The 27,419-nt window shown below is 36.4% G+C and overlaps 1 protein-coding gene across 1 annotated transcript in view; it reads left to right on the plus strand.

Moving 5' to 3' along the window:
* CAMKMT (calmodulin-lysine N-methyltransferase) overlaps positions 1–27,419 on the plus strand; it is a 221,418-nt gene that overhangs the window by 950 nt on the left and 193,049 nt on the right. Inside the window, exons 2-3 of the mRNA XM_005523388.3 lie at positions 4,619–4,785; positions 12,855–12,919. Coding sequence (XP_005523445.1) covers positions 4,619–4,785; positions 12,855–12,919 — 232 coding nt within the window. The remainder of the gene's footprint in view (positions 1–4,618; positions 4,786–12,854; positions 12,920–27,419) is intronic.

Raw genomic sequence — 27,419 nt, forward strand, 5'->3', positions numbered from 1 at the left:
CAGACTGCCTTTGCTGGGGAGCTGGGGTGAGACCCTGCTCACCTGGCAGTGAAAACTGCATTTTGCTGAGGGGCTGTGCCTGGAGGACGGTGAGAAGGAAGAAGGAACAAGTGGTGACACCTGTGCTGTTGTGAACGGCAGCTTCTCAGCTGCAGCCTTACACACTGTTTTAGACCCTTAGAAAGGATTCCTCTGCAGATGAGCATAGGCACAAAGGCTTAAAAACTCTAGTCTGTTTCATTGGCTGTTATTGTTATGGGATGTGAAATTTAGCGCTGTAACTTGAGTGTTTGGTTCTATGCAGATGGGCATCTGGAGCTGCCTATGGACAGCTGTCCCTGAGAGGGCAGAGAGGTGGCACTGAGTCAGTGGTGGCAGCTGGGTTGGAAGGGACACCTAGCTGGGTCACAGTGGGAGGCCTGAGGACATCAATATTGCTCTTTGTGTGTGCTTTTGGTTTCTAAATTTGCTGATCCTGTTCAAAAGGACCAACTTCTGTTTTATTATACTCTTAAGCAGGAAATACCGAAGTTACTGGTAGGAATATCAGGTTTGTCTTTGTAGGTTTCTGCCCTAGCAGACTACCTAAGCTGCACTCTGTGGTTATACTAGCTGTTATTTCTTCTCAACATATACTGCCTTGGGCATATTCCTGTCTCTTAAAATCATAAGGAGCTTTTCATAATAATAGAATGGGGTTGTGGAAGAGTGCATGTAGGTATTTGGGGAGAAGGCTTCTCTTTTTTTCTCAAACTACATGTATCTGTGACCTTTTCCTCTGTAAATTCCCTTGGTTTTTCCATCTTCTTTAGCTTTTCTGTTGATTTTTATATGGTACAATGAGCAAGGATCAATTTAATCTTACTGATGCATCTGAAATAAAAATCAGTTCTGTGCTCTTTGCTACAGTGGTGCTCAGATCTAGCTATGGATTGGAAGAAGGTATCAACCTCCCTTTAAATTCATTTTTAAAGGAGCACTGTCAAAGTGTTTCTAACAGTGCTTTTAAAAGCGCTTTCCACACTGCTTATAATAACGCCTTGTGTGAAATCAGTTCTGTGGTGTGTTTAGATTTTGAATTTGCTTTCATTCAATGCACACACAAATTGATTTACTATGGTAAGGATGCTTGAGTGCATGCTTGCTGATTTAATTAAGAAAAAAAAGCCCTTTTATGAGGTATCCTATGAAGCTAGCATAAAGAATCAGGGGTTTGCATAATTACCTGTGTGCCCTTTATCAGTGAAATGTTTTATGTATGTATGGAGTTTGAAGTTTGGCAATATTTTTAAACTTAAGTCTGTCAGAATCAAAAAAAGTATTTTTTTCATTTAAAAAAATGCCGAGGGAAGTTACCTATTTACTGTGCATTTGTAAATGACTAGATAAGTTCTCTAAGGCTGTGTTTTGAGTTCTGTCAGTCTCTGTGGCTGAAGGCATCATCCAGTCAGTAGTTTTCAGCAGGGAAATCAGAGCAATAGGCATGCATTAGAGGTTCCTCCCTATACATATATTTGCTCCCTATAGAAAGTATCATGAAATCTGTAAGCTTTTTTTGTTTATTCTGCCTGTTACCTTCCCCTTGCTCTTCTCACACAAGTCTTGGAATCAAAGATTATGCTGAGCAGGAAAGGATTCACAAGGATCATCAAGTTCAACTCCTGGCCCTGCACAGGACCATCCCCAAGAGTGACACCACATGCCTGAGAGTACCTTGCTCACCTGCTAATGTACTTTAACTTCCAGAATTGAAAAATAAAAGCTAAAGTGAGGACAGGTCAATGATACTTTTTTTCCTGAACAGAAGCATTTCTAAAACAAATTTTCATCTCTTCCCGCTCTTCTCTCTGTGAAGGGTGTCTGTGCTCCAGATCTTTTTTCCATGTTCTTGTTAGTTTTGAGTTTGTAAATCATTTACAGTTGGATAAAACAATTTGGTAAATAAATTATTTGTAAAAATAAATACTATAGTCCTGTGGATGATATTTAGAGTGCAGTTACAGGTTATGTTGTAGCTGATTGTGTGGAAACTTTCTTGCATGTACAAAATACCATGTTGCAGTCACTGCCAGCTAACTGGCCGAGGTTTGTAGACCGTAACCTGTTACTTACGGTCCTTGGCTCTTAGTGCAAATAGGCCTAACACAAGGATATACCCAGCTAAATACAAGGAATTTCAGGTGACTGCCTTTCTCCATGTCTCCATGTTTTTTTGTGGGAGGTTCTTTTTTAGTGAGATTTTTTTAAAAGCGATATTAACCAGTTTTAGGTTTTATAGATAGTCCTAAACATAGTCCTAATAACGTCACTAAATACCAAGGGTGTTGCAATTGAGATCTGTGGTAATATTTTACCAGAATCTTTGTAGAACAGGAGACTGTGTGGTGATGAGTTATGATAGGTTTGTCACCTTTTGTTTTTATCAGTGGATTATTTTATAGCAGCAACTTACCTTTATAGCCTTTTTAACACAACTGTGATCCTTTTAGGAACAGACTTGAGAAAAAACCCAATTTGATCCATATATAAAAAATATAGAGATAAATAATGTAACATATTTTCCATTTGTGCTGTTTTCTCAGTTATACTTAGGGTTTTAAAATATTTGATCTGCTGTTGTAATTTTCAGATCTTAGACCACTTGTTTTTTGTTTTAGGCTGTGGGAGAAATGTTTTTTTGAGTATTCAAATGCTCATGAGTTTTTCTGCTAACCCAGAGAAGGACTTATACAGAGTGGCTATAAGATGTCTCTATACAACAGAAACTGAAAATAGAAACGTGTTGTTGCTGCTGTATTTTTTTCACCCATTAGTAATGGCTTGCTATTACTTAAAAGAAGTCCCAAAACAAGACACTTTCCTGAAAATTAGGTCTTGCTGCATTTCTTTAGTTGTCAAGGTAGTCCATTTTGTTTTCAGGCACACAGCTATTGCATGAAGGTCTTAATTTTGCTGGTCTTTTAATTTTCTTCTCCTGCTTTGATATTTTTGTGTTTTCTTTCATGTGTGTATTTTTATCACTACAGAAGTAGTGTGGACAGCACTCTGACATTTTAATACTTCATGGAAAATGCCTGTGCCTTTCATACGCTGAGACCTGCCAATGAAAACAGCTCCAAAAGCAGTAAGCCTGATGCCTCAGACCTGCTGTTAGGAATCAACAGTGTAGCAAATGCAATTGTTCTGCTCACATATGTAGTACTTCCAGATATCGTGCAAAATAATAGGTCATGGCCTCAAACTGTAAGGCTGTTAAATGTGAGTGCATTTAACTGCATTTGCAGTTAAAGCATGTCAACACAGGTTGGGTACAGCAAAAAAATCACTGACCCGTTATTTTTTTTTTTGTACACATCCCGTATGCAAAGCTTCTATTTCAGGTTTCATAATTCTGGAGAGCTGTTTCTCATTTGATTTATCTCTAGTTGGCAAAAACTTGTAAATTGCAGTGCTGTCCTACTCAATGGAGCTCTTCCTTGCACCTCTATCAATTTATAGTGATGAGTTTTTCTGCTCTGTTCTTTTTGTTGTTTTTTTTTTTTTTTATCCATCACTGGGGACTGCATATGCACCTTAATTTAAAAAATGCAATGACAATTATTTATGTATTCTCTCCAATGTTAGGAGAAAGAAGTTAAATCCAGGACATGTCTCCTTCTACATCACTGCCCTAAGAATAAGTCTTTTTGTCTGGCAGGGAAATGCTGGTTGTCTTCTGAGCAATGGCACAGCTCAAACCGAGTGCTGGGTTTTCCTGCACAGAGAGGTTGATACCTCACTCCCTGAAGATGGTTGAGTGCACCAAACTAGGCAGGTCAGAGAGCCCATGTTTTCACTTTCCTGAACAAGTGTTTTAATCATTTGAGAAATGCAAATGACAGTCTGTCTCTGCCACTGCCTTGAATTCTTCAGTCTCTTAGTATTAACTTGGTGCTGTCAGAGTGTTTCGGGCCTCATCTGAAGTCTGGCTCATGTATCAGTCCCTTTATGGGGGCCTGGTAGAGATATATACAGTTGTGGTGTCTGGAAGTCTGGGGCCTGGAACAGGGAGGAATTTTCTCAACTTGGGCAACTTTGGCAGCATCTCTGCAAGTGGGCAGCAGAAGACTTCAGGGCTAGGAAGGAGTCTGTCAGAGGAACACACAGCACTCAGACACCTGAAGATCCATGTTTTTGGTTTGTCATTTAAATTCTACAAGAGATACCTTTGTTGCTGGCTTTTTCCCTCCTCTATAGGGACAGTGAGTGCTACAGAAATTTCTTGGGGAGGGCACTGCTTAGGCTGTGAAACTTGGTAAAATGAGAGGATGGGGAGAACCCAGTTTGCCACTCCAATTTTTGCATGGGTTTGCTGGAGCATGAGTTAAAAAAACAACTTTGTGTGCTTCTGAACACAGTACATTTGCTTTGCAGTTATTGAGACATAATTCATAACTCATTCTCTTGACCCCTACCATCAATACCACTGTATATTGTTCAGGCTTCACATAGTTGGTTACTTTTAACTACTAGCTGATACCAAAGCCATTATGGTTTGCCTCTTCACTTAAATAGGCATGGGTTTGTTCTTTTCTTGGAAGTTTTAATGTTAATATTTAATTTGTTCTTCATTTCAAAGGTTCTGAGGAAAAAACACTTGAATGATGTGCATCTCCAACAAGTATCGGTAAGAAGGTTTGCATCATTCAATCTCTTTTCAATTGAAGACCAGAATACAGAAGAGGAAACTGGGACCTGGTTTCATTATAGAAGCATCTTTTATCCCAAGTACAGTGTCTCCTTAAGGTAACTACAGTTTAACTTTTAAGTACTTTTTAAGATCTTGAATGAGCCTCAAATAAAAAACTCATTAGTCATTCTTCCAGTGTTTTGTGTAACTAGGGCACAGTTTACAAATAAACTGATATGTGTTATTTTTAGTTGTTTGTTACAGTAAGCAGCTTGTCTGACTCTTCTTTCTGGTACATTTCACTGAAGTGGCAGAGCTTGACTGAAAATGCTGATGCTTGTAGCTAAAACAGAATGCAAATATGAGCATGCATTTTATATTTTAATAGCTTTCTGTTTTGACATTCTTCAGCTGTAAATAGGCTATAGAAACACCTGAATACAGTTATTTATGGCCTTAAAGAAATTTTTATGACATGATGTTATTGATAATGTTCTAAAAGGTTTTTGGTAATGATCTGTATTTTATTCAGTTTTCTTCTTAGTGCTTTTTTTAAAACTCAATGGTAATTTGGAAGCCAAATTTCTACAAAATAATATATACTTAATTAAGTAATCTTTGCTATGTTAGGGCAAGTCATTTTTATTAAAGAAATTGATAATAAAAAAATCTATGCACATGCAAACAAAACCACAGAAAGTTTACTTCCCCTCCCAAAACCCTCTGAAAAAATGTCAGTGAATTCTCAGTAGCTTTGTTTGTAATTCCCATTCATTATGGTGTCTGTGGGGTTTTGTTTTTATTTTTCTTTCCTTTTGCTTTGGTCTTCTTTTCCATGTTCATTTTTGTATCTACCATATTTGGTTTACCTCAGGATGTTTGCAACAGTAACTTGAGAATCCTGAAGTGATACTTGTTCTGCAGCATCTGATTGGATCTCTGGAGTATTTTGCATTCTCTGTGCTGTGGAAGATATTCTGGAAAGCCCAAATCAAAAAGTGCATTTTTGTTTACTCGAGACTTTAAATTAAGGTCAAGCTTGGAAATTAACATAAAAAAGTGACCATCATTAAACTGCAACATTTTTGCAAGGTTTTAAAATGAACCGATAAGAAAAATCCAAACCAAACTAAAGAAGCCCCACAACTCTACAGGCAGATCATTTTAAATTTGCACCTGGATCTAAAACCAAGAACAAAATTCTTTAGCGCTTTATAAAGTCCCAATTTTCCATTTTCCAAGTTTACACTCAGTGATGTTAAAAGTGTTCAAAAGGAAACTTTTCCACTGGAAAACTGCTGTTTGTAATAGAAGTAGGTGCAGTGTTTTTCAATGTATAGACTTTTCCTGTAGACCACCAGTGAATGCTGTGGACTAATTCAAACACTGACAGTCTACATAATGCCTTTGTGCAGTGTCCCTGTTCCTTATTTCTAGGTCTTCAGAGGCACACTGGGGATAGGAGACACAAGGTGTTTAGGTAGAATTTGAGCTGAACAAGCTTTAGTCCCTCACAATGCAGCCCTGAACTCCTTTAGTTCACTGTCGTGGCTTGCAACACTGGCTGTCACTTGATTTACTTGTTCTGGGGTTTTAAGGTAGGAGATGAGCTAAAATTCACTTGCGCTGGCAGTACAGAAGCCAAAGGAATGTCAGATCAATCCTGCTCTGGCATTTGTGTGCTTCTATGTCCACCACTTTCTATGTCATCATCATATTTGGTAATATTTGCTTAAGAGCGGTTTCACTGATAATAGGACGCAGCTCAACTATAGGTTTTGAACAAGTATGTTTATCTATGAGTTATTTTACTGTGTTTCTTTAATCTTGTTCAGTGGAAATGTATAGTTTCTTTGCTGAAGCAGGCTCACACCACCTTTCCAAAACTGAACATTGAGGAGAATATTGTCTTCTGGTGGAGATTTTTATTTTATGTTTTCCCTGCATTTGTTCCTTTACAAAAGATATTCAGTGACTTCTAAAAATAGTAATCACTGATCATTTTAGGAATAATGATCAGAACTTGCTTAATCTTACACTTCTATATTAAAATATTTTCTCGTACATGGAGTATACTTATTATTTCAGAATATTGCGGGAGGTGAAGAAGGGAAGGAGAAAATATTGTGGTTTTTGCCAGGCATAAGGTATAAATAGACTGCATCAAAATTGACTTCATCATGAGTTGGTGTTAAATAAAGTTTCTTCCCTGTTTTTGCAGAAGCAGTAATTTAGGCTATCAGCATAACAGTTCAACATATATAACAAAGCAACAGTTCTTGCTGAAACTTACATATCTAGAAGATAAGAAATCTTGGAGTAAGCATTCCTGGATCTTTGAGAACTGATCATGAGTTGGAAATGGAAGGATTCTCTGTATGTCTAACAGTCTTCCCTTTGTTTTTTCTTTGTCCACTGGCAAAATACTATTTATAATAACATTAAACCAGCAGAAACAATTTTAACAAGTTAACAAGAGCATAATATTAACAATAACTTCAGTTAGGTAAATCCAGAACAGCATGCTTGAATAGGAAAGCCCTTTTGTATCTTCAGGAAAAAGAATGTTGCTATGGCCCCTCTAAAATATTGACAAAAGTGCTTTGGAATTTTCATCTACATTTGTTTTCCTTATGCATTAACATCTTCTTGGAAAAGCTCATTGCATATGTTTGATGTTAAAAGGGTTGTCAGCTAATATCTTCACGAGACTAAATACTTAAGAAAGTTCATAAGGTTGTTAGTGGCTTTTGGCAAAGAGTATAAAGGTCAAGCTATATCAGTTCAAGGGCTGTCAAAACTGATCAAATTGTATATTCAGATATGCTATGACCTAGCTGAATTACTGCTCTAGAGTGGCTTTGGACCAGTTTGTCAGACTTTTGTAGGAACTACCAGTCATGTGTATGCTTTTCTGAATTTTGTTGGTTTTGCTGTTTCTCTAACTAAATTCAGGCTGGATTCACATCTTAGAAAGAAGAGCTTATGCTATGTATTTCCATCACTAATGTATATTTTTTGCAACATTCTTAATAACAAATCTTCCAAAGCAGAAAGTCAGAAGTCCCAGTATAAGGCAATTTTCAGCTTCAAAAATTTAAGCTGAATTTAGGTGCCATTTTGACTAGATCCTTGCAGTGGAAGATCATCAACTCATTTTAAAAATCCCCATAACTCTTCTGGTTAAACAGTGATCTCCAGTGTGCTTGGAGACTCAAACTCCACCATTTCATGGTCCTGGCTGCCAAGGCTTCCCTGGGGCTTCACATTTCCCATCAGCCCCTCCTTGTTGGAAAGAACAAGGAAGGTCCAGCATAGCACTTCTCTTTTTCAGTTCCTCTTGAAAAAAGAAGCATTTCAGGAACCTCCTGGATTTTTTATGCCCTGGTGTGTTGTCACTCCAACAGATATGGGAGTGGTTGAAGGTCCCCATGAAGACCAGGGCTTGTGAATGCCAGGCTGCTCCTCTCCTCACATCTGCTTGGTGTTCCTGTAGCAAACCTCCACTATAATGTCACCAGTCCCTGCTCTCCCTTTAATCCTGACTCATCAGCTCTCGGTTGGCTCCTCGTCCATCCCCAGGGGGAGCTCCAAGCACTCCAGCTTGACATAGCACCACTCTCTCCACATCTCCCCTGTGATTTTATTTATAGAACTTTCAGGTGTGTTTGTTAGCTTTTTTCAAGTTCTACTTAACTGTGGCAGTATTTCACTTTGCTGTTAAAAAATTATGCATGTGCTGAATATGTGTTTTCTTAGGGATAGGAAGATATATAGTAAGTAAATAGATCTATTGAAAAATATTTATTTAATACTGCCTTTCCAAATCCTTGTATTCTTCATCAGGAATGTGCTTTTAAATTTGAATTTTGTATGAATAGTTTTAGCAATGAAGTGATCATAGATCATAAAGATGCAGTGTCACACTGCAGAGATGGTGCCTGCGTTTTAGACAAGAAAATTGTTCTTTTATTTGAGTTAAAAAAGGAGCAATCAATATCTTCAAATTTTCTGTTTCAGGATATGGATTTGCTTTTAAATTGTAGGCTCATTTTAAGAAAACAGTGCAGAAATAAGTTATTTCTGTGGTAAAATATTTTCCATTGATCAGTCATTTGCTGTTTCAAATGCTAAAATGCAGAACTGAAAAGAACAATGTCAGCAGGCTACAAGAAGGGTTAAATCTTTGTAAAAGGTGTTAAGTGTACTTTGCAAGATGTCATACCTTTATTCTGAATATGAATGAACCTGTAGATAAAAATATGACAGAAACTATTAGATGATTCTAGACTTGTGGTTTAGAAATGAGGGGCATGCAGAGACACTACTTGTCTGTGGTAAGTAGTGTGTTAGAAGATGGTATAGGACTGCATTCCATTGTCTGTTCCTCTTGGATATTTCTGCTAATGACATTTTTAATTTTTAATGACTTTATATTTTAGGGATAGAGATTAAAAAAGTGGTGGGAAATGAATTTCAAGGAATATTGCCTACTTTTTACGGATAATTTATGTGGCTATAACAAACTTTTGCTTTCTTCCATTTATTGCCTGCTAAGAGACAATGTGTGAATTTAATTAATAAAGGGTTAATAAAGGGTTAGCCCCAGGAGCTGGAAATTGAGGAAAGAGATGAAAAGTGATTTGGCAACATATTTCTTTTATTCACTGATCAAGCTATGACTGTTCCATCATATTGCCCAAGATGTGTGTATATTTAAAAAAGAATTGTAGTCAAAGAAGATTTGTTTTGGTTTCTTGCCATATTAAGCTGTGATCTAGAACTGGAGTGAAAGAAGAGTTGAGTTTTTTTACTATACTCTGTTGCAGAAAGAGCATCTGATCAGATAGCAAAATCTGCAGATAACTCTGAGGTTCTTAGTAGGCCACAGTGATAATTCTTGGTGATATTCACCAAGCCTTTTTGTGAAGTATCTTTAACAGTTTTTACCATTATCCCATCTTTCATTTTTCACAATTGTACTTCTAATTTGTACATAGGTTAATAGTGTATGGTGATGTGATGTGTTGTGTTTGGTTTTTTCCTTTTTCAATATTATGTGGAAATGTATTCTATCTTAGATTTTGTAGGTTTTTAAAGTGAATATAGGCACATACTTGTGTTATTTTTCATCACTCAGTTTAAGAATAATATAAAAGAAGGAACCTACTTTTGTTTCAGTATGGTTGATGAAAAGCATACCTTAATAGGGACCTACTGAAGGATTTTTTTGTACTATCCATAGCTATTTTTATATACATGTAAAAGTCTGCCACTTGTGTTGCCTGAATTGGAGAGGAAGAAACATTAATATAGTTAAAGATTGATCTCACTCTCTCTGACTTCATCCGAAGACAAATTATTTGTAGTTCAGAGTAAGGAATTCTGCTTTGCTTTGTGTCAGGAGAAACATGAGTTGAATTAGCTTATTGTTCATAAATTTGTCTTCTATTAATCACTGCCTCAGCCATAGAGATTTTTGCCTATTGTCCTTTGAAGACTTATTGTAAGAACACTGTAAATCAGATTAACCATGCCAGCCTGAAATTCACTTTTTCCATGATGCTTATCTGTGCTTTTTTGAAGTACTTTGTTGATCTCAGCAATCACAGCTTTGAACTTCTTTGAACTGTATGATATCTATGACATGTTCTAAAGCACTGAAAACTAATGTTCTTCTGTATTTTGAGATACCTGTGGAAATTTGTGGGAATTTAAGGGTTGGGGTTTAATGCCAAGCTTCTATGATTCCTTTCCTTGACTTTGATAATTCAGTGCACATGACACTTAGGACTCTGTGTTTGTCAGCTGCAATGTGGAAAGCTGTGGTGGTGACAGGCACTCATAGAAACCAGATGTGCTCTATCTTGGCAGTTTTCTCTGCGTTTGGTGATGGAGGAGCAGCTGATAGGATGGGACACTGAAGCAGCAGCTGTTGCAGAACTGCTGAGGAGGTGGAAGGGCAGTGGATCTCAAACTACAAGCTCTGTTTTTAAGGTGCAGGACTGAGTAGCACACTATTTATGACAGAGTTTGGTGTTAGAGAACACCTGTGTTTACACAACTTTTAGTCTGTGAGTAAGGCCCGTGATGGAAAAGAGTTGTGGAATAGCTGGTGCAGAGTTCGTCTGCAGGCTCCACAAGTACAGATCTCCAAATGGAGAAACAGGGCTATTGCTGTTTTGAAGTGTGTTTTCCTGAGCTTTCCCTTTCACAAGTAGATCAGTTGTTGGCATGTTGCTTTCCTCAGTCCAAAAATGTGTCTGCAGTAAGTGATTATGCTCAATTCCTCAGTTTTTGGGTTCCACAAATTTTAAGCTGTTTTGGCTAGTGCTGTGGTTTTATTATTTCTCCTTTTTGTGTTTGCCTATCTTTTGAGCCTGAAGGATATAATTTGTATTCTTTCCTAGACCGGGATGCTTCACTTACTTCTGTTTTTCTTTATTCTGTTGAACTGCTGGTACTAGACTACTCAATTTTTATCCTTACCTTGGAGAGTTACATGATAAATCTCCTTTAGATACAAACTACGTACATAAAGAAATTGAAGGGGGGGAAAAAAGAAACCAAAACACGTTATCCCAAGACCACCCTGCATGCTAACAGAGGTTAAAGTATTTCTTTACTTCCTCAGCATCTCTCACCCTTCATTTGCATTCATTTAGAGATGAGACATTCACAGTTGTGTGAAAGCCTCCAACAGCCCCAGACATATGCAGAATTACATTTGTAATTTTGTTTGTAGGATTCTGAGGAGTCAGCAGGGGAGTTTAAAGGGCAGCTCTGTGGCTGGCAGAACTACCAATCCTATCTCCTTTCTTGTCACTTCCCTTGCACCAGCTCTGTTGCATTGCTTGTCCAATTTGATGTAAAATGAACTTGCAAAGAAGAAGTGCATTAGAAGTCCACATGATTCATCAGCATTCTTGTAGACTTTCCCTGCAGAAAAGGCATGTAATTTTGGTTTGTTTTTATGTGTTTTTATGTTTTGGGAGAAGAGCATTAATGTCCAGTTGAATCTTTTGTAACATCTCTTGTATATTTCTTTGTCCCTGCTGATGAGTTCAGTTCACTTTGTTAATTTGATTTCCACTTGATTTTAATTTTTTTAAGAATTAGTCTAGTTGCTGTTTGGTGCTTCTCAAAATTTAACTTCTTAATGATTCTTTATTTAATGCTTATGCTTATCAGAAGCTATAAATAGTGGCTTTTTTACAATAAATATACAACTTCATGTTTGCAAAATGATTTTTTTTCCATTCTTACAGCAATCTTTTTTCAGAAAAGAACAGCTGAGAGAATGAAAACTAATTTTGTATGTGCTAAAATTCTTGGATTTATTGCATTTATTTAGTGTTTCAAATTAGTGTGTTCCCAAACAGCCTTAGAAGCTGCATTTGAAACCCTATATTTTGCTGCCTTGCTGAATTCCTTCTAGATTTTCTTTAATGCATTTGTGAAACAGCTGTGTGATCTGATTGTTGTAAAGTGTTAGGCTAATATTTTTTTCATTTTGGGCTTAGATTAGTTTGGAATATTTAAAACAAGATTAGATGATTTTTTATGTGTATACCACTGCACATTTAAAGGCAAATCTTAGGTACACTTTTATTCAATTTTGGTGCTTATTCTTTCTGCTGCTGTCAGTGTTTTTCTCACTGCATTCTAAAATTTGCACTTGGTATATGAAATGTTTATTTCACATGGGTTATGCAAATGTAGAATGCAAGAAAATGCAGTTCACTGAGCACATTAATCAGTTTCATTATTAGCAGTAATTTAATTAAGTGTTCTTGATTTTGTGGCAGAAAATAGGAAAGTACATACAGCTGCTGTTGAAAATACTCTTTGGGTTTTCCCTTTCAAAGAAATTGCTTTACCATAGTTCCTTCTTTATTCTATGTGGCTTCCACAACTAAATAAAAATTGATGCACCTTGGAAATGTTTTCCTCCTGATAGTTTCTGAGAAACACATTCCTCCTGATTAATGGATTTCAGTGCTGGGACTTTGAAGACTGGTGATTGTCCCCTTGTTTTCCCCCTGGCGGCTGCAGTAGTACTGGTTTACTTCTTCACTGTGAAAGGGGGGTGGTGATAATGGAATGCCTATAGTAAATCTCTTTTTTGAAGATTTTTTTTTATGGTTTATGTGTTAGTAAAGTCACTATTTATGTTTTCTTCCAGATTTCACAATGGCCTCTTAAATGTTAAAGATGTTCTTACAAGTTTTGACAACACGGGGAATGTCTGTAAGTCACTATTTATTTAAGTACAGTACAATGTTGATAAAAGCCTAACTTTGCCAGTATAAAACATTTCTTTATGAACCCTCAATAACTATTTAATTTAGCTGGGAAACTCCATTACTGTGGTCAGAGTTACCATAGCAGGTTATTTTTGGTTGTGGCTACAGAGAGAACATTAAAAGAACTGGACTGGACTGGATAAAACTTAGTTTAGCCCATTGATTTGTGTTGGCCAGGGGCCAGCAGTGGCTGTGTGAGAAATAGCAGTGCAGGAACATTGGAAGCAATCAGGGGTACTTCTAGCTTGGAGAAATCAAACTTGAACCAGAGAAACACAAAAGAAAACAGTCAAGTTGTGAAATTCCTCCCTACAGAATGTTTTGGGTCCTAAAACATGAAATAAATTCAAAAAGCAAAGGGGAAAAATTGTGCAAGAAAAATTTACTATGGCTATTAAATATACAGACATCACTTATGGCTTAGGAAGTGCTGGGTGTTAGGAGAGTTAATGGGGCAGTAGGATGATATGTTTGTCCTGATCTTTCACTCCTGTCTAAGCATCAGTTACTGGCTGCATTAACCTGAGGCAAGATGAGCTCTAAGAGGGCCATCAATGTCTGACACAGTATGGCTCTGCTTCAGTATACTTATTAATAAAATTATCTGTGCTATTAATGGACTTGAATTATCAAATTGTGTTAGATGGTGGAAACAAAGCTGAGAAAACATATTGAAACATTTTTGAGGTGATAAGTAATTACTATTATATAATTAACATTTGGAGATACACATAATTGATGTTTGGTTATTCTGCCTTATCTTTCAGGTTGATTTGTTTGTTTTCAAACAAGTCAGCTGATAGAATAAAGTTGGTAAAGTTTGCCAAATATTCAAGAAATTTACACATATTTCCCCCTCCTTATCAAGCAAATGATATAGAAACTGTTTTGATATATATGTGTTTTATCTCAAAATTCCAGTCTTAGTATTCCAAAGCTATGTTTCAATAAACATTATTTCATTGTATAACAACTTAAGCATTTATTTTGAGCAGCAAAGAAAATTCTGTGTGTGTGTGTCTAAAAGTGCTTCAGGTGATGAATCAGGACAGTGTAATATGGTAACACGATTTCTTGCTCCTTGTGTGGGTACTGAGTTTGCGCTCAGTCTACACAGATTCCCTTGTTAACACAAAGAATTTACTCTGCTAAAGTTTTCATGTGCTTTCCTATCAATAGATGTGCTGTCAGCTCTTCTGTTAACTTCTTCCAGAATTTCAGCTTCTTTTTTATTGATTACAGATGGCAGAACAAGTCTTGCACTCTAATAGGCACACCCAGTGCTAACACAGGAGTAATATGACATTTGTAGTCCTCACTGTTTCTCTCTTAATACAAAGATTCACATTTGTCCTTTTGGATTCAGAATTGCTTTGAGGGTTCATGCTGTGCTATTATATATAGCATTTGCCAAGTCGTTTCCAGATTCATTGCTTCCCCATTTTTAAATTTCTTTGTCTGTGTCTATCAGTATTGATCTACATATTAGTGATTTATGCCTGTTTTACTTTGCACTTTAGATTACACTCTATTAGCGTAACTGTAAAATTATCTTTTGGCAGCATGCAGTACTGGCTTGCAGTGTAATAATCACACTGCTTTGCTACCACCTGTATGGAATTAATGTTCTCAGTATCCAAGCCAGAGCAACTATGTGTCTGTCACACCCTCATAGTGAAGTTCCCCAAACTGTGTGTTTATTGAGCTGCCCTGTTTGGGTCATACCTGGCAGAATTTCTGTGCGCTCCCATTATCCCTTAATTCAAATTGGTTCTTTCTTTGATCTTTTCCTGTGTATTTCTTGACTCTCTTTGTGTTAACCCACTGTGGAAATGATGAGGATGTTGTGTTGTCTCCTTTTACCCCCAGAGGTAACTACTGTTGTCTTTCTAAAATTAGGCTGGCTGTTTTTTATAATTTCTGTAGTGTTCTACAAGAACTTTTTATTATCAAATAATAGTGTACTCTAAAAAAACCCCAGATGTTTATGAAATGGTCTTTGACAGTATCAGATTATTTCTCCTAATATCTAATAGTAATGGAGCTAGCCAGAACTTAATGTGCTATCACAGCAGCGTGCTCTATGAGGGGGATGCATTGAATAATTACAGATTTTGGGACATAGGCAGCATTTATTTGCTGGCCAGTAAACCTCACTTAAATGACTTGGACAGAGCTACCAGAAAACAGGGAAATGTTTTAGTGTTCTGTGTGTTTGTTTTGGTTGCTATACTGAATATTTATCAGCAAGATTAATGTTTTTTTCTAGAAGTTATTAGATTATGGAAGAATTTTGTATTAAACAGATTAGTTTTTGTAAAAACTTAATTTTGTTTTAAAACATAATCAATTGTTTCAAATCAAATTGTTTCAAAGTATTTTTTGTGGTTTAGGGGGGAGATTTTCTGTTTCTTCTAATGAGTACTTTCTGTTAAGACAAGCTCTTTCAGGGAGTGTTTCTATGGTCTTTTTTGTTTCCCATGTTGATCTCTGTGCTTATGGTCTTTGACAGCCACACCACCGTATACCATCAAAAGAAAAGTGGTAGATCAGACTGCAGTTAATACCACTGTCTCTATACTCCCAGTAGGTATCAACTCAGTACAAGATGTGCCACTAGCTGGCAGCATTATATAAAATATCAATAAGCATCTTTTGAGGAATACTTGTGACTGCTTCCAGAAGTGCTGCCTTACACCAGAAAGACTTCCGAATAAAAGCGGAGCCAACTGCAGCAGCTGTCAATGGTGTATTGCAGGATCCCAACTGTTAACTCTGAACATTCCCTCTGCACAATGGCTAGTTTAAACTTTCTATTTGTATACTTACACTTGTATTCTGCCTTTTTCTAAAAGATTTCTGAAGATGCACTTGCACTGTAGGATTGCCACTGTGAATGAAAATTCACATTACAAGTGGCAACGGGTTTTCACTTACTTAGGAAAATATGTGGGTTTTTTTTCTCTCTGCTCATGCTTTGTGGGAGAGAGGTTTCCACATGAAAACTCTAAATGAGTCCTCCACACAGACAGGATGAAGTGCTAAATGCACTTAATTCAGCTTTAATTCTATGCATAAACAGGAGGCAGGGAAAAGAGGACTGGAATGAAGGAAAGGATCAGTCTGTTCGTTTCAGACAACAACATGCCATCTGTTAAAAAGAGGGTACAGCCTGACACCATCTCTAGTCCTGAGACAGTCCTTTAAAAGAACTGGCGGATCCCAGGCAGAAGGTTCAGTGGTGGCATTGAGGGAGAGGATCAGCTGGCCCTCGGAAGCACATGCCGTGTTCATCCTGGCAGAAGAAATCTTCCAAAAAATAAGGAAAATTCTGCAAGGATGAGCTTTTGAGGGTATCTCCTCTTGCCTTTCCAAGTGGGAGAAGCCAGTTATAAATGAAGTGCTTATATGACTCTATCCTGGAAGTAATCATTGCAGATTATGTAAACGTTTAAATGAAGTGAAATGATCAGGGCCAAAATATCAACCTCTACTATTTGCCCCCAGTCTAAGCAATCTACAGGCTGTGTAAAGGAAAATTTTTAGTAAGTGAAATACAGCATATTTTTGAATTTTCATCTAGTATGTTTTTGTCCGATGTTATCACAGGAATAAGATATTCCAGAATGCTCAGGTAGTATAAAGTTGAAAATATACTGTATGTAATAGCAAAACATTTTCCTGTAAACTGCATATAGCATTAGTTAATAATTTCGTTTTCAAGAAACACATTTGACACATACTCATTTTACTTTCTACTTGGCTGAGTGTACAATTGTATGTTTTGGAACTAAAAGAGCAGCAGAGGGTGCTACAGTTACAGAGCTGCCCATGCACACAATCCAAAATTGTTGTTCTTGTAGGCAAGTAGATTCTGTAAACACTTAAGCTTTTCATTTGGGATAGATGTAAACAGGAAAGTGTTAAATTCTGTTGTCTTTGTGTATAGAGGAAAACAGCTAATCTATGTGAAATCCAGGAAAAGTTGAATTATATACTTGTTTCTTGACTTTTTATTTGAATAGTTTAAGTGGTGGAAAATCTTCCATAGTTTCATGAAAACTTAGTGTCTGGATATAGCTACTCTTACAAAACATTTACTCAATATCTTTAGAACTGTTTTTGTTTATGCTAATTTAACATTTAGAAATTCTAGTCTACAGCAAGTTGTTTTGGAAAAAATTGTTGTTTGTGGATGGTTTTCTAAGTTTCCAAAATAAATAAGCTAGCTAAATTGAAGAATATTTTTGCCCTTCATATTATAGTTTTCATGAAAATAACATAAGAGAAGGATTTTTTTCTTAAATTTCAAGTTCACAGCAAGGTTTTTTTGAAACACAAATCAAGAAGGAAACAAATTCTTTTTCTCTGTTTAGTTTTCACTTTTTTAAATATTGATTTTAAAATGGTACTTAAAACTGGTAATTATGCAACATTCTTTAAAATCTATTTAAGAAAAATATATTAAAATATAGTTTAAAACAAAGAACCTTTTATTTTCTCTGTTCTCTCAAATAACTAAAGCAAGAAGGATATCTTCTTTCTGGTAGTACATGAGAATGGGTTTAGAGAGCTACTTGTTTCTCCAGAGCTCTCACTCTGTGCCTCAGATATCTGCGCTCTCCAATGGACAGATGATGGCAGTTACTGAATGCTCATGCTTGGAAGGACAGACACTATAAAGTTACCTGGGGACAATCACCAGATGACATCCTTTATGGCAGCAGAGGCGCTCCTGTATTTCATGGAATGCTACCTGGAATCAGCCAGGGAGCAGAGTGCAGTTTTCAGGTGCTACTGTGGGAGTTTCCCACCTTGTTTTTGAGTAGACATCTGGTTATCAGTGGTGAAAAGCTTGCCAGCTGGAATATGCTTCCTTCCTTTTCTGCTTCAGTCAGTGTTCTCACCTGAAGAAACTGCCATCCGTTGTCCTCTGAGCCTTCTGTTATTCCTCTGGTGTGACAGTTTGAAATTACTTACCATGTCAGAACCTCAGAGCCCCTTGGAAGTCTTCAACAAAAAATAAATTGTCTGGAAGAGTGTTTGAATAGCAACGATACGTGTCGTTTTGAATGAAATGTTGTATTTATGATACCTACAATTTACTATTCACTATGCAGCTTCCTTTTAAATAAAACATTTCATGATCAGGGTTAAGAAAAAACCAGCTGTTTCCTCCCTCCCTCCTTCATCCGATTCACTTCAATGATTCAGTTTACAGCATCATCCCAAGCAGTCATGTTGACATAACCGACATAAGGCATATGGAATGGAGCAGAAAATAAGTATATGGTGAGAAGCAAGCACCTTTTAAATTACTCTGGCTACCAGAATTGTTTTTATGAAACTGTTCTCTGATAGAACATCAGTGATTTTGTCTGTTTTAAGTACTGTCCTGAAATATTCAGCTTTTCCCCGCTCACTTAAATTTTCTGTTTATCAAGAACCTGTGTGTGAAAAAAGAAGTCATAACTGGTCAGGGATCCCTTTCCTTTACTTTTTTCCTACTATGTATTCCAAACATTATCTTTGTGCCTCTACTTTCACCTTAGAGAAGTGGGAGGTGAAGAAGCCCAGTTGAGCCCTCCTGACTACTCTCTTTCTTCCTGGGTCAGATTGAAGTTTTTGTAGGAACTGGTTCTCCTGTTCAGGTTATTCCAATGAGAACCTTTTGGTAAAAATATGTGAATCTCTCAGAGCAACTGCAGTTACTTTTCTGTGTTGCTGAGCAGTGTTTTATACCTTGGCACTCTAATTAGCTATGCTTTGGCATCATCTGTTGTCTTAATCTTTAAAAAGTAGTTGGCATTAGTAGGTTTCTACATGTACTACTTGTATTAATCTACAATGTGAAGTATTTTTGAAAGTATTCTAAATGGATTACCATGAGAAATTTGATCTTTTGATTTGCACTAATTAAAATTTTGAAGATACAGTATAACACCTTGAATTACATTTGTAGAAGGAGAAGAGTATGAATGATTTTAATTAATTTAATGTATTTTACTTTTGCTTTAGCTAACTTATCTTAGTCACCTCTTTAATTGGGATAGGGCAGGGTAACAGTAGTAAGCATCCCTTTAAGATACGCTGCATTACTAATTCAGCTTAGTCTTTTAATATATTTTAGTGTTTTTTCTAAAAATATTTCAAATTTGAGCATAATTGAAATAAATAGTTTAAAATGAGTTTTATGTGCACTGGGTTGGTGCCATTTGTGTGGAACTTGAATGTTTCTTTGTAATAGTTCTTTTTGTTCTCACAATTCCTTTCACTTGCCATGTTCTAGCCATGCTTTCAGTGCTGCTTTTCACATCCTGAGTATCTCCTTCTGTTTTACACCACCACATGGTGGTTTCTGATGTGCACATTGGATGGGGGCATTTCTCTGTACTGTATTATGGTCTCATCAGCGGCTGGAGTGTGGAGGTAGCAAGGACAGTCTTTAAATTACCTGTTAAATTCACCTGTTTTTACAGCAAACCACTGAGAATTATTCCCATTATTCTTCACAGTCAGTTTTCTTCACTCATCTTAACCAAATTTTACTTAGACTGTTTCTTATGAAATTGTCAAAAGACTTTCTGAAGTTTTGATTTGAGACATCTACTGCTTATTCCCTATAAACAAGCCTCTTATCTTGTTCCTCTGGTGAATGGTTTTAAAATTAAAATCTGTAATTTATTTTTTATTGTTATACTTTATCATGGAATATGCAACAAAAGAATGGAAAACATGAATCTATTTCAAATTTTTAATTATGTAAAAATGAGGGAGAGTTTGAATTGAATGAAATATTATACTTAATTATAGAATGCATAATTGTCTTATGCACCGAAAGTCACCTGATGATTCTCTGCCTTACAATTTCATTCATTTTCTGAAAGCTGTTATTTTAATAATTTATACTACAGACGTATCCTATCTAAGCTTCTATGCATAGTTCTATCTTGTAGTTCTTTGGTGTCCTGAAGGAGAACTGCAGCTACTCTGAGCTGGTTTTGTGACTTGTTTGGTGATCTAGGATTGTAAAAGTCATCTACCTAATACCCTTTATTTCCCATCTCCCTACTTTTAATAAGTATGAGAGAAAGTAAAATAATGCAAGGTTTGGGTTTTTTTAGAATTACTATTTTGTTTGGGGCCTTTTTGGTAATTTGGGAATACTCAAATGTGTTTGAGCCTCTTGCACCAGAGAAATAGAATTATGTAGTAATATTCAGGACTAAAAATAAAGAAATTTGAGCCCATTATACCTTTTAACACCAACTCCTTGTCTATTGTATTTTTGTAAAACTGTGACCTGTGCTTTGTGAGTCAAGTTTACTTTCTTCTCATCTATGCTAGTACTGGTTGAAGATGTGTTTCACTATGTGAGGGTTTTTTTTTTTGCCAATTAATTTTTACTAAGGCAAATTCCCATATTTTAAGGTAGTATTTGTTGTCATGTTTAAATGTGTGGTTTATATCTGCTCAGAAGTTAATACTGTAGTCCCCAAAGCACTCTTCTTATTTTTAATGAATCCATACAATATCACATTTGTGAAACAAATATTAGATGCATTTTAGAGGTAGGAAATCTCATAAGTCTCTATGTTACAGAGCCTGTTCACGGTTAGAAGTGGGAGGCAGAACCAAGCCATCTTACTGTGGTGGTATGCAGAGAACCACTTGACTTCTAACCTTTCCCACATACAGGTTTATTGCAAGATCTTTGTTATATTTGCAGTGTTGTATTTTCAGGAGTGCATTCTCATTTTAAATGCCACCCATTTGGGGTGTCAAAATTGAAGGGCTTAGAGCTGTGTCAAGAAAGAGTCTTGGGCATTGCTGAAACTGAACTTTAGATGCTCTGACAATAAAATGTAGTCCTTCTCAGGTAAGGAGGCCTTTCTACAGATGTAGTAGCATGGCCTGGAATTCACTACAGCTGACACTCTGAGACTTGTGTGTCATTAACACTCCCTCTCTTTGTAATTTCAGTTACAAGTTCAGTTACAAGTTCCTAACTTGATGCATTCACAATCTTAAATCCTTTCCTTTATTTAGATGCTTCATCTGTGTGTCAAAAAGAATAGAAGGTGTAACATTTTTTTGGTTTGTTTAACCTTCTCTGAGATAGCTGCAGATTTTATGTAGAATTGATGTTGTTGCAGGCATGAGTCTAATGGTTGTAACACTCACAAGGTAGTTTCAAGAAAGAAGGGGCAGTCAGCACACCTGAGTTAGCAAAGAGAATGGGCTCAGAGCTTTTGTCTTCTCACTTACTGGAGGTCCTTTTGCACAGTAAGGCAGGAAACAATATTACTAAATGTATTGGGTAATCCCTCATAACAGTGTGTCAGGAAAAATCCCCACTGCAATCTGCCTGTAAGTATGAATTTAGAATGTGAACTCAGCAGCCTACCTCACTATAAGCTCATTCCATAAAATTTACCCATTCACATAGATAAAACATTGTACAGTCTTAAGCCATTTTACAAATCAGCACCTTAGTATAAATTCTGTCAGGCTAAAAATACTGAAATGTCTTCATAATAAAATATAATAGGACAAAGCATCTTGTATATGGGGTCCTTATTTTTGCTGTATTTTGGTTCTCATTTTTAAATTGTAGCAATTTGAAGCAATTTGTAGGTCTACTTACAATTTAATTGGACATTCCCAGGGTAGAAAATATTAATTCCTTTTGTTTGTGTGGTTAAAGACTGCTAAAAATAAGCTTAGCCAGATAAACAGAGGGGGTTTTATTACTAGTAAGAATTAATTTGATAATTTTGTCCACAACCATAATCTGCTTTTAAAATCATGCATTATATTTTCTGTGGAAAACTAACCAAGATAAATTCCCTATGAGAAAGGGATGTGCAGCTGCACAGCTCCTGTGGGAGAAGCTTACTTACTGACAGGTGAATCTCAGTCCATTTTATGATTATTTCCTAGGTTAAAGTAACAGAGGAAGATTCTTAATCTTAGATTGTCTCAGGAAATATATTTATGTAGGTGGATTTTGGCTGGTTTTGATTGGACTAGTGCAGTTACTTATTAAACAGCAGTGAACTGTCAGTATTTATCGACTGTTTCTCCCTTTGCTAGCTGAGATTAGCAGGCATTGCTTTCAAATGCACACCTGTGAGAAAGTGCTAAAACCAAAAGTCAACTATTTATGTAAAATAACTCCTACCAGGGCAGAGAATTATGTTGATTAATAGCAAGGACTGCATTTGTTGCATCTGATTTTAGATTAATAGTAATATTTGAAAAAGGCTGAAAATTCAAAAGTCTTTGGTGCAAACTGAAGTTTACATTCAATTTTTTTTTTCTTTTTTTTTTTTGATAGGACATTTGTCACTTTCTTGAGCTGTGTTTAAATTTCATAAAACACAGTTTTTAATGTTTTTCCTAAAGAAACTCTGACATATAGCTATCAAGTTAAAGAACTATTAATGTTTAAAAATGAATGCATGCAGAAATGTAATTATTCTTTGATGTACGTAGGCGCATTCCTGAGGAATTTTGTAACTCTTCTCATGAAGAAGCAGACTTTTTACTTGCCATAAAGTTGAGCATTAAAATGTGAACAGCTTTGTAAGCCTTGACTTAAAAGTAATTACATGTAAATGGTAGCAGTAGCAAAAAGCAATAGTTTACAATGGTTTTAAGCTGCCTTTTTAAGCTACTCAGAAATGCAGTAGAACCCACAAAATGTTGAAGATACACATGCATAAAATCATCATAGAGGTCTGGCATTTAAAAATGAAGATCTCTGTATTTTTTTAATGGACAATATAATATTGTCTTTGAATATACATAATTCAAAGAAATAAAACCAAACATGTATCCACTAAGACAATCGAATCATATGAATCAAAGTAGAGATGGACAGCTTTTGGAAGCCCTCCAAATAATGCCTTCTAATTTTTTGCTCAGATAAAATTCTGGTAGAACTATTTTCCTTGTTTTGAAAGCGCCTGTTGATAAAGAAGTATTTATCCTTCCAATTCCCACTGAATTTTCCTATTCTAAAGTTAGAAACATGCTGTCATACCTAGCATTGAAAAAACTATAAATTATAATAGAGGTATTGAATATATTTTCAAGATCTACTACTTAGCAGGTACTTAATTTACTGCAATCTTTGTTGTAACTGATAAATGCTTTACAATGTAAATGTTTGCATAGTGCAGGAGCTAGTTGCATATCTCCCATGTTAATCTCCAGAAGTTACAACACCTCACACTTTCCATTGGCAAGCAGAAGTAATTATGATAGCAATCAACATATATAATATAGATTTTCAAATATTTGCTTTTGTAGACAGTAGGTACAGCACAACAATATAGATAATTTCAGACAAATAAAAATTGGTAGAGGTAATCTAAGTGCTTTAAGTTGTTGTGATTGTCATTATTTCAAAAATGTATTTCCTCATAATTACTGTAGTGTTTCCTTTTGAGATTTCTCTTTATGTGCTCCTCAGAAAATGATATGGTAAATATTTTGAATTAAAGTACACATGTACACATTTTGTGGTTTGTTGGGGTAAGTGAGCCTAACAGAAAGGAGAGTTATGGTGCCAATTAATTCTGGAAGGGTTATCTAGGATCAGATTAACTGCTGATGAGTGAGAATAATTAATGAGTATTCTGTGTTTTCATATATAAATTGTTTCTTAGCATTTTTTTTCTTTTTTAGAATAAACAGATTTTTCTATGTTTGGCATTTAAAGAGCTTTGTTGTAATAGTTGGATGTGAACTGTCAAAAAGAAGTAGGCAGAGAGCTGGAAATGATGAGTCATTTCATTATCATAGAATGGTTTGAGTTGGAAGGGATCTTAAAGACCATCCAGTATCAACCCCCCAGCCATGAGCAGGGACACTTTGCACCAGACCAGGTTTCTCAGGGTCTCATCCAGCCTGGCCTTGAAGACTTCAGGGATGGGGCATCCACAACTTCCCTGGGCAACCTCTGCCAGTGTCTCACCCCCCTCACAATAAAATGTTTTTTCCTAGTATCTATTCTAAACCTGCCCTCTGTCAGTTTAAATCCATTACTCCTTGTTCTATCACTACATGTCTTTGTCAAAAGTCCTTCTCCAGCTCTCTTGTAGCTCCCTTTAAATATTAGAAGGCTTCCATAAGGAGCCTTCTCTTCTCCAGGCTGACCAACCCAAACTCTCAGCCTGTCTTCATAGGAGAGGTGCTTCAGCCCTCTGATCATCTTTGTGGTCCTTCCCTGGGCTCTCTCCAACTGGTCCATGTCCTTCCTGTGCTGGGCCCCCAGAGCTGGATGCAGGGTTCCAGGTGGCGTCTCAGCAGAGCAGAGGGGCAGAGTCCCCTCCCTGGCCCTGCTGCCCGCACTGCTCTGGATGCAGCCCAGGACATGTTTGGCTTTCTGGGCTGTGAGTGCACATGGCTGGTTCATGTCCAACCTCTCATCTACCAGCACCCTCAGCCCTTCTCAGCAGGACTGTTCTTAGTTCTCTGCTCTGCTTGTATTTGTGCCTGGGTTTGCCCTACCCCAGGTGCTGAACCTTGCCTTGGCCTTGGCCTGGCCTTGTTATTCCTGTTAGATACTTTTACAAATCAAAACATTTAAATATAGGGATTTGATCTGTAACTGCAAAATGTTTCTTATTCCACAATTACAAATGTGCCTGGAAGAGATTAGCCCATGATTTTTAAGTAAATCAGTCTAATTGACATGGACTTCTTTAATGTGTGTATGTACATAAGTACCTAACGGTATTACACATAATTGTATATGTTCACATTATATATATATATGGTGAAGAAAATCTGTTTTTTTAAGAGTGTTTTTTAGTAACATATTGTCAGAGATTTATTTTACCTGTCAGTTTACTTTGACCCTGACTGAAATAGGATCTTATTGGTGACATAATTATTGTAAGATGCTGTAGAACTGCAATGTGCCATCTTTCCCCAAATGTTTGAAAGCATTGTCAGCTTTTGAATTACTGTCATATTTTTTCAATTGTTTTTAGTACAAGTCAAATTTGACTTGCCTTAGTAATATAAAGAATCTCATTGTCTTCACCATGGCTTGTCAAATGAATCAGAAACATTGTCTTCCTTTTAAAATTGATTAAAAAAAATTCCCCCAAATTATTTTAATTTGAATGAGGTGAGAATCTAGTAACTATTGAAATGTTTTCTGTGCTGAATAATAAGGAGTGTGATAATTGAAACTTGGCATAGAAATGAGCAGCAAATTTTAGTCTTCCTCCTCTTTTTGAATTGGCAATTTGAATGTTGCATAAAGTAGTTAATGAAACACATTTATTACTCGATACTCCAAAAGTACAATTAAAAAAAAGAATATTTAAGTCATACACTTAAGGTGTTATGTATATATAACTGCTTTAATGTAATATATTTTGTATTTTATAGATACATATTTCATAGGCTGTATGCGTGTATTTGTATAGTTCATCTGTATATGAAGCAATTTGAAGGACAGTGGCAGGTTCTGCCTTTAAACTATTTTTTTTTCCTACCAAAAAACTTCATAGCTGAGGTATTAGGGAAAGATCCGTGTTGCTTTCTGATGCTAAGAGGAAACGACTGCAGTAGGGAGTGGGTATAACACTGAGACTGATAAGAAAGTGTCAGAAGACAAGGAGAATGCAGGGGAGAAGAATGAGTGGAAGAGTAGTGGCTGGGTAGGAAGGAGAATTGGAAGTAAAGACATATTTGATTAGTTTTTTTCCAAGAGACAAACAGATTGGGCAGAGAGGAGCCTGTATGAAATCACTATGAATAAGATCAGTGTGTTCTGATATTAACTGGACTGAGACTAGAAGTAAGAGGTGGAAAAGAGGCTATGCTATCTCAGCTTCAAAGGGCCTGGAGAGAAATCATGGAAGCCTCAGAAAATGTTTCCCATGGGGCCAGCAAAAGAAGTGTATTTCCAGAGATCTCTCTGATCCTTTCCTGTGCCTGCTTAGGTGAAATACGTATTTCATTCTTTTTAACTGCTGCTCTTTGTAGACTGCTGCAAAGTTTTAATTTACTTAATTTGTGTAATCATGAAGAAGCTAAAGTAATCTGAAAGTCACAGTCCTGGTAACAACTTCTGGAGGAGCTGATAATCCAGATGATGGGATTTTTAATGTTTAAAAATATTCATAGAAATATGTTTTAATTTTAAGGCCTTGGCTTTACAAAATGCACCGTTATTTTAGAGTTGCCTGTGCAAATGGAAATTTCATGGTTTGTGCGGTTGCTTGGAGAGCAATTTCATCCTCCACCCACCAGAAGGTTCTCAGTGATGGCTGGATTGTGTGTTATTTATCTGAAAGGTTAAGATCTGATCTGCTGAAAGAAATCATGGCTGAAGTGATGATTTCAACAGCAAAAGCAGAAATGTAAAATTAAAAAAAAAAAACAACAAGGTTCTAGGTACTTTAGACTCTTAAGACTTAGTGGATGTTTTTCCTATTTTGTTGCTTCAGGGCTTCATCTAAAGGTGGCCTCGTTCTGAATTCTGTCTATCCCCAGGTCATCACCACATGCTGCAAGAAACATAATCAGCAAAGACTGTGAGGTGGAGGAATTGTTCTCTTAAGGGTGAATGGTTGGCTCTTTTTCAAATAAAGATACTGAAAAGCAGACAATGAATAGCTGTCTAGCCAAAAGCCAGAGAAGCTTGCTCTATTAAAAGGTAGATTCAGAAAGTAAGAGAAGGATCTGTATTTAACTGAAGTGTGAGTATTGGTTATTTTATCACTAAATGAAGACTTGCCTTTGGTTCTGTGAACTAGGAGGAGGTGGCAGTCCTTGGTGAAGTATCTTATGTGAAAGTGTTTAGTCACATGTTGCTTCCTAAGGCAAACAGGCAACACAGCTGTGCTAAGGGTGTACCAGCATTCCCTAACTAATTTTGTAATCTCCAAGATTTGGCAACTCGATATTACTTTAATGGAAATGCATGCTGTAATTCTGTATTCAAATTTGTACTATAATAATTTTATGCTCAGACTTCAGATCACAAACCCAAGAATCCTTTGTATGGAGAAGTAACACTTGCTGAAATAACTGGTATGCTTTTCTAGAACATGTACTCAGAAACAATCCTATTTCTGAAAGTACTCCATATCTTCATTTGTATGTCTAACCTTTACACTCTGAGCCATCCTATGATTCATAATTCTGTTACAGTGTTATATAGACAGTAGTGTATGGTGATAAAATTGCATAATCTAGCAGTTGGAGGTAAATTTCAGTATCACCACATGAGTCCAAAGAATATCTTAAAATCAAGATTGTGGCATTTGTTGTCAATTTAAGAAACTTTCAGTTTGTTGTTGTGAATAATCTTATAGACACCGCTTCCTACTTATCAAACTTAGGCTTTATTGTTGCACAAACGCTTAATTTAGTAAGCTCCTGACCAAGAAACATTCTTTGTTTGTGGGATAAAA

The sequence above is a fragment of the Pseudopodoces humilis genome, chromosome 3, assembly GCF_049639895.1.
Source record: "Pseudopodoces humilis isolate 2021_Gansu_Grassland_sample_001 chromosome 3, ASM4963989v1, whole genome shotgun sequence".
Lineage (NCBI taxonomy): Eukaryota > Metazoa > Chordata > Aves > Passeriformes > Paridae > Pseudopodoces > Pseudopodoces humilis.